The following is a 10876-nucleotide window of genomic DNA, read 5'->3' on the forward strand; positions in this document are numbered from 1 at the left end:
GTTGAAGGTAAATATCCTAAATGTTGAAACTAAGGTGAAAAATAAAAAAGAGGCCAAATAACTATTACTCCTGTCAGAATGATTACCATCCTATTTCTCACTAAACAATCAATTTCAGCCAATATGGACACATATCAGTAATGAAGATACAACAACAGTGTGTTCTGAAGTTTCAGAGGACTTATATGTGGATGCTGTTCTTGCTGTTGTGATCCCCGGATAACTAATGACAAAACTCCAACAGCATTACCTGATCCACTGCTACCTGAATCCAGAATTGGGTTCTGACATGCGTTTGCTCTCATAGTCACATGGATGTTATCTCAATTTATTTTGAAATATTCATTATTTTTGTTAATATAATGCCAGTGCTCTCTTATAGGACAGCTCCTAGTTAAATACTGTTGATGATTCTGATAAATAGTGTATTGGCAGATTTGAGGAACATTGTATTTTACAAATAGAATCTAATCTAGTTTATAATCCATTAAATAGCAATTGGGAACTCATAATCTGTCTGTATTATTTCACCTTTAAAAAGTTTTCAAATGAAATTCAAATTCAAAAAATATTTTATTGGTCCCAAAGGGAAATCAATTAAATAAAATTTGGTATGTTGTAATTTAGCAAATAATATTATTTAATGTCTTATGTCTTATTTTATACCCTAGACGAGCAGGTGAAAATTAACCACTAACATTAAGTGTGATTACACATGGACTGAAGTTCTCATGTTATCATTGTGTATAGTCTCTTCCAAAAGAAGTTACAAACTACTTTAATGAAGAAGGAAAAAATCTATGTTAAAAATGTCACAAAGTTTTAAACCAGGTTTTATGCCAGGGTTCAAAACAGGGTTTAAAACTGGAAAATTGTCTCAAATGTAACTAAAAATATTCCAATCTGACATTTTTCATCCACTTGTGCTTCTTCTTGGGTTAAACTGGGAACAGATTTATCTCCCAGTTTGAGATAATCTTCAATATTCACATTTTAAAATATATTTTAAAGTTGTTAATTAACCTAAGAATCTCACTAAATCTGTTCAGCTAAAGCAGAACACTTTAGAGGCGGACTGTTTGTTTCGGTCGGACATGAATTAAGGTAACAAGCAGTTGTTTACATCGGAAATAGTGCAGGCTGTTAGGAAAATTAATTGATTTTGGGGCTTTGAAGCTACGACGGGGTCCAACATCTGGTCTATATCAAGTATCTAACTTATCTGTACGATGTCCTGATGGTTCGGTATGTTGGTTGGTTACAGCAGCAGCTCGGAGGAGGACGGTGAACCCGGAAGTGAAGCGAGGAGTCGAAATAGCCGAAGATCAGTGGAGGAAGATGAGAGAAGCCGAGACCTTCCAGCCAAGAAGAAAGCCAGGACTGAGGAGCTGGATCCTAAAACGAGGTGTGTGCATAGTACAAAGTTCAGTCTGTCTGTCTGAATTTGTAAAATAGTATTATTTTTAAATGCAAATAAAAGCAGTTCAGTAGCTGGACAAAATTAGATGTTTGAAATCTTAGAAATTCAAGATATTTGACAGCTTCACCATTTCCGACAAAGCTTATAGCCATTCTTTGATGGGACATCCACAGTTTAAAGAGCAAATACTTGCTTAATAGGATTAAAAACTTAATTTGCAAATTCCTCAGTCTGATTATTTCAGATGGAAATAAAACATGTGCATGTCCTGCAGACTGCCTCTGCCCGGTTGCCTCCTGAGCATGTTCCCTGATGACGACGATGAAGCACTGACTGAAGACAGCTCCCTTCATGGTGGACGCATCCGCTCCTTTAAGCACGAGAGAGGCAATTGGGCCACTTATGTTTATCTGCCTTGTAAGAAGCAACCAGAACAGTTTGTTTTTGTAAACCCTTCTCTAATCCTGGTTCTTGACTATGTGGCTCATTTTTGTGTCAGACGCCCCTGAGAAGGAATTTGAGGAGCTTTTAGAGGAGTTGCTGTCAACTTTGGGGGCTCATGGTCTGATGCTGACGCAACAAGAGGAGTTCCACCTGAGTCTGTCTCAGACTGTGGTGCTCAGGCACCACTGGATCCAGCCATTTACACAAAGCCTCCAGTCGGGCCTCTCTCAGTGCAGAAGGTTTGTTTATCACTCCTTGATTTACAGACAAACAAATTGGATTCAAATTTTACATTTTTAGCTAAGCGCTTCAGAAGAAAAATCTAAACTTGTTTGTGAGAAGTCACACACACAAAAGTACCAGACAAAGTTCAAAGCACATGTGAAACATGTAACAAAGACATGCACTTCTGTGTGGAATTTATATTTGTTCTCCCTAGTACATGGTGAGGCTTTTATTTTTCTTCCTCCTCAAACTGAACCACCAGAGGTGTCTGATTGACCCTACATCTACTCAACTACAGCCAGTTTCACTCAGCATCATCTAAATCCTTAAGTAAATCAGGAAGTATTAGAAATAAAGGTAGAGTAACTTAGTGTGTCAACCATAGATCATCTGTTGTTAGATGAAACCGACTTCCTGCAAACTTCTTAAAAACTGTGTACAGTGGATCCTGAGCAATAGTAGACATCCCAAAAGTTGGTGTTTTAGATAGCTTGTTTAATAATTTTAAATTATTAACTGATAAAAGAAAAAAATCTTTTGTGAAATAAACATGTTTTTTTTTTGTGAAAGCTTTATTACTTTCACAAAGTAACAATACCAGGTCTTCAAACAATAGTTTTCCTCAAGTCTATAAGTTTCTCCATTGTCAGATATACTTACTTGCAAAGTCTTTCTTGACTGTTTAACATGTACCAGTTTTTACTGATGGCATGTGATGAATTTGATAAATATGAACTCTGCAGGAAACAAACAATACATTAAAACAAATCACAGCTGTTGTCGCTCTGTCCACATTCTCATGAAAGCTGTTTCCTGTTGGCAGGTTTGCGTGTTCAGCAGCAACGCTGAAGGTCTACTGCAACGCTGAGAGGACAAGGTAATGTCTTCCAAGCATTTATCTCAAAATTTACTTTGGAAACATTTACTTTAATTTAACTTGAAATGTTAAAATTTAAATCAAAAGTTAGATGCTTGTTTAATGCTGGCCATTCAACAAAGAGTCACTTTTCTTTCTTTTCCTGGAAATTTATGGTGTTTAGGTTTGGTAAATCTTCTAATATCTGAGTTCAAGAAAAGTAAAAAAAAAAAAAAAATAAAATAAAAAAAAATGGAACAATAAACCTAAAAAGTGATTGTCATCCAATCAACACATTAAATCACTACAATATGGATTCAGTGAATGGCCAGTCAAATATATTCAAGCCATACCATCCCATATTATAACCAGGCTGTGAGAAGAAGCAAAATGTTTTATGACAGTGCAATGAAATAACCTCAATAAACATGTTTACAAGGAGTAAACATGTTTATATGGAAGACAAATATACTGAAAAGCCTTCATTAGTTGATATTAAGTGTATATGGTACACTGGGTAGAGTATTGCAACACAACGTGTTTGACTGGCCATTCGCTGAATCTATCCTCTCTGTGGCCAACAGTTAAGTTGTGACTTAACAGGTAAATTTGTGCTTTCTGAGGACACATTTTATCCTCAAACATATTTAATTTTATATAAACTTACTGACATCTTAATTATTACCGATGTTTCCCCTTCCCTGTGTCTTTAAATGCTGTTCCACATCAGGACCTTCTTGGGGATGGAAGTGTCCACCGGTCACGCTCAGTTATTGGACCTGGTCCGATTGGTCGACAAAACAATGACCGAGTTTCAATTGGACACTTTTTATAAGGTCAGTTAAATTTCACTGAAACACTTTTTTTCTTTTGATATTTACTTGGGGAATTCGGCAAAAAAGAGCGGTTTATGTGAAACTGGGTTCGTATGTCTTTTAGGGTGTCACAATAACTGTGTTCAATTTGATTTGTAAATGACATTAAATTAAAATCCAGAAGCAAATGCTGAAACAGACCAAAGAAGGAAATTTTGTTAAAACTCAAATCACAATGTAAAAAAACCCCCGTCAAACTAGATAATTATTTAGAAGCCAGAAAAGCCCACCTTCTTAAGTTTCTCACTTTCTCTCGGCTTTGAATTGTAGGAACCATCTTTCCACGTGAGTCTGGCCTGGTGTGTGGGAGACCAGACGGAGAAGATGAAGGAACTCTTACAGGAGCTGCAGGTGCTCAGATGTTGTTAGTTTAGTTTGTATGTACGATTTTGCTTTTATTGTGTCACAAGATGATACTTATTGATGCCAGTTTTAATTACACATAGGGAACAGAGAACATATTTGCATTTTGGATGAAGTTCTTGGACCATTTTTGTCCTTTTTATTGCAGCAGCAGCATAATCTCACACTAAAAACTCTTTAACAAATCCAATTGTTTGAAAAATAGACTTTTTATCATTTTTTTATATCAATATCATCTATTGCTAGCCCTAATAATTTATATTAAATAGTTTTTAATTTACTATGGTGATCATGTGTCCATGAATCTTTAAATGGCTCTCCAGTTAACCTGCAACACAAATATGATGCAGAAATTTCTCTAAGCTGCTCTTCAAAGTGGAAAAGACAAGTTAATATGTCATTCAAGTCAGACAGATACCTGCTCACCCGAGGAGATATCACTGCTGTAAGCAAATTTTTAAAGCCTTTTTTTTTTTTTTTTTTTTACATATCATGACAAGGAGTACCAATAAGGAAAGAGTTGAAGCCTTTTATTAGGTCATAATTTACATGTGTGACCCAAAACCACCAGGGAGGAGCACACATATCTTTTTCTGCCACCGGTTATTTCCTGCTCAAAAGGAAATATGTGCAAATAGTTTAGTTTTTTGGGGGGTGGGAGCGGTTTTAGTAGAACTTCGCCAGCTTCGGGACATATTCTGAGTGAAATGCAGTTTTCAGTCCATTTGATGCGTCTTTAATTGTTCTACTGTAAAATCTTAAGTTTGTTAACTTTGAGGGAGGCCACAAAGAAACGGTCACAGAGCTTCCTGCATACAAAACATTCAAAAAGTTACTTAAAGTAAAATACCAGGTGGACATATATGATTTTACAAAACCTTGGCTTTTTCTTTATGCTTCTGTGAGATTAGTGTTTTTTGATATCTTTTATGTTTTAAAAAATAAAGCAAAATCCTATTGTGACCATTGCTCTGAAACACAAGTTACTGGCACGGTCATTGCTTTACAAATTATTCATTCACCTTGAACTTTTTTTTTCACCAAAGCTGGCATATTTTATCAGGATTTTATTTGACAGACCAATTTAAGGTAGTGCATTTGCGAAGTGGAATAAAAGGTTTTCAAAATGTGGTCAATGTGGAGTCAGATTGAAGGGGGTTTTTATACAAATGCAAACCATGCTTTTCAGAGTTTTAGTTGTTAAACACACAAAAAAACGACATATTCTTTTCATTTTATTTCCCAATTAAATTCAACTTTATGTTGACCTGCATATTTCGGTGGAGAACACTGATGTTTTTGGTTGTTCTGAGATAAAATATGGTTTTATTTCATTTTTTCCCCCCCCTTTTCTTTCCTTGTTACAGTCTCTGGTAGATAATCGGGAAGAAGGGCCGTTTCTGTTGAGATTGGACTGTGTAGAAGTTCGCTGCAGGACAGGAAACAAGACTTTTCGTTTCTCGCTAAAGACCTCGTGAGTGAGCAGTTTGTCGGCTGGCATCGAGTCTGGGAGTCGCAGCTGCAAAAAAACCCCCAGATGTTACAGACGACAAGCCGACTGGTAAAACATCGTCAGGCAGTCAAGATGCACAGGGGGGTTTTTGTACCAAAGATAAACTAAATAAAGCTGCTACTTTTTTTTGTACATCTTGTTATTGACTTGTTCTTCGCAGAACCAATTTTTTATTGCGTGCAATGGAAGCTGTTATGTGAAGACAGCATCTCTATTAGAGGAAGCTGGGCTTTTACTCAGCTCTGAAACCTCAGTGAGTCACAGGGTGATATTTACAAGAAAAACAGAAGGTAATTTGCTCATAAGACTTATGAGAATGAGGAAGCGTGTTTTTTTTTTTTTTTCTTTACATCTCATTGCTCCGTTAAAACTGGCAAATGCTAAACGTAAATTCAGGAGAGAAAAAACAAAATAACTCATTTCAAAGTCAAAGAATAAACAAAGTTGAAAACAATCAAAACCTGAAAGCTGTGCAGCAATTTAAATTTCACACAATAGCCATTTCCTGTCATGACAGTACTCGGCTCTGTGCAGTATCAAAATTATATATGTATATATAAAAAAATGAGGAGAAAAAGATGGACAAATGCTGAATGAGAGAAATGCGTTTCATGATGCTCCAACTAGAAATAAAACTCAAGAGTCTTGAGTGGTTCACTTGAATGAAGTATTTTACCCTACAGAAGGCAGCTTGTTTAGGATACACATTTATAATCACAGCAGAAGTGAAACTTCATAGTAATATCATTTTGGTCAGTGAGGGTTTCATGGCACAATACAATCACGTAGGTCCAGAGTTTTCTCTCCACATCTGCACAGCAGAATTTGGGTTTCTCTAAAAGGTCTCAACATTTAACATCTGCTTAAACAACGAGGAAAAGTATAAAACATCTAGAAGATCCATGTCAGTCAGGAAGAGTCTCCTCCTTCCTGCAATTACAGCCTTTCAAGGCACCTGCTTGAAACCAAACCCAAACAAAAAGATTCAAACAGGAAAATGGACCAAGTAAATTAGCCGTTCCTTGTTTTTGTTGATCTTTTCTCTGCATTACTCAACTTTCAGAATATTTTTATGTAGATCATAAAATCATTCTTAAAAAAAAAGTCTCACTGCAAAAACAAAAATCTTACCAAGTATTTTTGTCTAGTTGCTCACATGTCTTAATACACTTGAATTAAGACAAAGTTAACTTACAAGTAACTTTTCAGCAAGCGCTCATTTTAAGTAAAAAAAAAAAAAGTACTAGTACCACTGGCAGATTGTTACTTATAACATGGGGAAAATGTCTTGTTATAAGCGAAATAACCTGTCAGTGGAACAGTACTTTTTTACTAATATTAATTATTTACTTGAAACAAGCTTCTGTATCTTGCTGAAAAGTTACTTGTCTGTTAGTTTTGTCTTATTTCAAGTATATTTTGCACTCGAAACTAGACCAAAGGTTCTTGGTAAGGTTTTGTGTTTTTGCAGTGTTGATACGGCGGCGGTCTGTAACTTCTGTATAACTGACCACACAAGAACCGCATCAGCTTCGCTGAGTGCAAAACACAATCAACAAATCTCACAAGTTAAACGAAAATAAGACACAAAAATGTAAAATCATTTATAAAATTAATAAACAGGGTGATTAAAATCTGTGCTTTAAATTTTCTGTTACAAAGGGCTTCAGAAATCTCTCGCAGCATTAATAAATCATCCCTGCTTTTTGACACTCACACATTCTTTTTTTAAATCTAAACTTTGTGAAAATGCGAGACAGAAAAGTATTAAGTCTCAACGACAAAAACACCTCGACATCCAGAGATTTCAGGGTTACACGCATCAGTTCACACACACACACACACACGTTCACACACACAAAAAAAAAAGCTTACAGGATTTCTCAAGTAAAATCTGAACACTTTGAGTTGAGACATTTGTTGGCATGAACCTCAGGCTTTTGGCAGCATCACGGGGAGAAAAGCACAGACTTGATGTACTCCAAGGTGGTGATGTTCGCCAGCATTTCTACGTGCTCGTTGCCCGGCAACTCTTTGAGCATGACGGGCTGCTTCTGCTGTCCCGCCCACCGCTTGCACTGCACGGCGCTCCGCAGGTTGACCGTCCCGTCCCCGTCGCCGTACGTCACGTTGGGCTCCATGTCTGGGAACTTGTCCGAATACCGGAAGGCCTCGGGCGTGGGGATGCCGTTGCCGTACAGGCAGTGGACGGCGACGCCGGGGGCGGTCAGGTCCGACACCAGCGGCTCGGTGTCCTTACGCATCAGCCAGCCTTCTGCGAAACCGATGTCTGAGTAGAATTTCTCGTAGTCCTGCACGGTGTAGTTGTTGGTGGGGGTTTGGACTAAAACCTGGAGAAGGAAAAAAAAAAAAAAAAAAGACTAAATAAGGCAGCAGAATGGGATAAATCCAAGAACTTTTACCAGTTCTGATCCCTTTTCTGTTTGTGACAGATAGGACATGATTTTGGTCAATGTGGTAATAAGCAGGTAAAAGGTCAACAGATTATCTACAGAGGAAAACCTGAACAAAGGGTGGAGGAGAGGAGACCAAATACTGGCAATTAAAATAATATTCAGAGTCAGACGTGCATAATTTAAGTATTAAGTCACAGATTACAGACCTGATCTTTGGGCCAGGTGTGGGCGTACGGGAGGAGCCAGGTGGTGGAGACGGCGGTCCGTTGCTGTGAGCGAATCTTCAGAGGGCTGATCAACGGGATTTGGTCATTGTCACCTAGATTTTGGGGAACAAAGAAAATGAGGTACAGAGAATTGAAAGTTGGCAGATTATTTCTGACCCAGAGTTTCACACTCTGGTTTCCTGAGAAGTGCAAAAGGTTTCTTCTTGATCTTATTTTACAGTTTCACGCAGCCTTTGATGGTCAGAAGCACAACAAAGTTTCTCCGAAATGCAAGAAAAATCCCATCTCACATTCTACAGGCCTCCGTTTACATGATGAACAATTAAAAAAATAAATAAATAAATAATGACAATTAGCTTTTTTGTAAGCAGGGATGGAATAAATGATCAATTAAGAAAACTACTTTTGCAAGCCTTTTCAAAGCCTCAGTATTGTTTATGCTTCTGTGCTTTAAAGCAACATATTTTGGTTTCTGACGTCGGTTTAGTTTTGATGTTTTTTGAAAGTCAGCGCAGCTTTCACGCTCCCGATCGTCTCTTACCGGATGTGACCACGCGGAGGGTTTTGGCCACGCCGGCCCATGGTGGTCCCAGACAGATGAAAGTTTGGATGTATTTGTCTTTCCAGGCCTGCGGCTGCTGGTTGAGAAAATACAGCGCGTACAAGTTCCCCATGCTGTGGGCGATGAGCACCACACGCCGCCCGGCTTTCTCCACCATCTCCTCGATCATCTCCTTCAGATTCCGGGAATAATTTTTATTTTCATCTAGCAAAAAGAAAGAGACAGAACTGAGGCTCCGCTCACAGGCCAAGTCGTGGCATTTTGTCGTTTTAGCGTCGGTGCCTACTCGGAGCTTTCCTCCAGTCGTACGGCGCTCCCCTCACGTCGTCGTCTCTGGTGTAGCCCCACTCCACCATCGCCTGCACGATGGTGAAGAAATACATGCCTGGAATATACAAACATGAGGTATGTTAGATAAATACACCAGATGGTTGTAGTGCAGAGTTAAAAGTAAATAAAGATTTAGCAATGTTGAGCATAAACGTGGCACATATGCGTTTATGTACATCCAATATTTTTTTTTTCCCTTTAAAAAAAATTAAATTGTGGAAACATGCCTAGTTTGTTGCACTGTAGAATAGCTGACAGTTTATTGTGTTCATCGGAGAGATGAACACTATAAACTGTATTTTAAGTCATTTAACTTTGAAAAACATCTCAAGTTCTCAACTAGATTTAGGCCTGAACTTGGACTATGTCAGCAAGAGCATGCTTTTCTCTGAACAACTCCACTCTGGTTCCTTACGGTCGCTGACTCAAGGGAAGGTGGAGAAAAGACTCCAACCCAGTCTCTAATCTTTTTCGGTTTTTGTTCTGACGGCATCTAGCGTTCCACAGCATGATGCTACAACAATAATACTCCATGGTTGCAGAAAGTGTGTTGAAGTGTTTTTTTCCCCCGTAACGCACAAAATTTTTGCATGAAAGGCAGAAACGTTTCAGTTTATTGTCGTCTGATCAGGGCTTCTTCTTCCACATGCTCGCTGTGTCCCCTTTATGGTTTGTGGCAAACTGCAAACAGGCCTTCTTATGGCTTTCTGTCAACGACGGCTATGCAGACAAATTGAAAGCAGACGTACTCTTTGCCATGTGCTTTTAAGTTATTCTCTCAGTTTCCTGTTTTCTGAAGCCCTGACATATGGCTGCTCATCCTGAGGCTAGCTCTGATTCCTTTCTGTTAAAAATTACTTATTTTTCTTCTTCCGATGCTTGATCGGAACGAGGGGTTGCACCAAATTGAAGATGTCAAACATTTTTTTTCAGTTTTTTTTTTTAAATCAATTAATGATATTCCATAATTTATGTAGCTAATGTGTTTGCTACATGTTTTGGAACCTGGAAATGTCTCTGAGAAGAAGTTATTGGAATTTTGTTGAGGTCCAAAGTTCTCAGGTTGGCGGAGCTCACAGGTCTCTCCCAGGCGTCTTTCACTCACCCACACTGCCCTTGCTGGGGTCCAGGAACTCCAAGGAATACGTCTTTCCGAACCCCGGGACTCGAATCTCCACACCTGGTGGAGAGTCGGAGGTGTGCGTGATATTGTTGTAGATCAGCCTGCAGAAGTAGACACACAGATCTGGATCAGTTCTGCATCCGTGTGGCCCACCGAGTTTTGGAAGTTGAACTTGAACACAAACGGTTCCTGTTTTCAGTCCCAGAGTTCACCACATTATTTGTGATGTGGGAATGGAACTTCTCCAGCTCTGGTTTTTGTGTCCACCAAGCAGATGAGAGAGCAAATGTTTGGGTTTTAACCAACAGCTGCGACATTTGACGACTGTCCAGCTTAAAGGAACAGATTGCAATGTTATGACCGTTTGCTGTGGAATTACAGTCATCGTGATGAAGTATTTTTATGCAACATTATTAATATTGTTGTCCTCTCTCACACATGCATTTTAATCACCTCAGTGATTCTTGAGAATAGGGACAAAATGGGTTTTAATTTTCCCATTTTTAAAAAAAATTATTTCT

The 10876-nt window shown here is 38.4% G+C and overlaps 2 protein-coding genes across 2 annotated transcripts in view; one reads left to right on the top strand and one right to left on the bottom strand.

Annotated features, from left to right (window-relative positions):
- Positions 1-703: 703 nt before the first annotated feature.
- usb1 (U6 snRNA biogenesis 1) lies at positions 704-6483 on the top strand. Its single transcript, XM_015018599.1, has 7 exons — positions 704-1405; positions 1695-1837; positions 1920-2103; positions 2913-2966; positions 3676-3781; positions 4091-4171; positions 5551-6483. Exons 1-7 carry the CDS (start codon positions 1248-1250, stop codon positions 5659-5661), a joined length of 837 nt encoding a protein of 278 aa, XP_014874085.1. The 5' UTR covers positions 704-1247; the 3' UTR covers positions 5662-6483.
- Positions 6484-6947: 464 nt separating this feature from the next.
- pla2g15 (phospholipase A2, group XV) overlaps positions 6948-10876 on the bottom strand; it is a 13073-nt gene continuing 9144 nt past the window's right edge. Inside the window, exons 3-7 of the mRNA XM_015018597.1 lie at positions 10338-10456; positions 9189-9287; positions 8882-9106; positions 8320-8432; positions 6948-8047 (exon numbers count right to left, since the gene is read on the bottom strand). Coding sequence (XP_014874083.1) covers positions 7646-8047; positions 8320-8432; positions 8882-9106; positions 9189-9287; positions 10338-10456 — 958 coding nt within the window. The 3' untranslated portion in view covers positions 6948-7645. The remainder of the gene's footprint in view (positions 8048-8319; positions 8433-8881; positions 9107-9188; positions 9288-10337; positions 10457-10876) is intronic.

The sequence above is a fragment of the Poecilia latipinna genome, unplaced genomic scaffold (genome assembly GCF_001443285.1).
Source record: "Poecilia latipinna isolate Pla-1442-1.1 unplaced genomic scaffold, P_latipinna-1.0 Scaffold2295, whole genome shotgun sequence".
Lineage (NCBI taxonomy): Eukaryota > Metazoa > Chordata > Actinopteri > Cyprinodontiformes > Poeciliidae > Poecilia > Poecilia latipinna.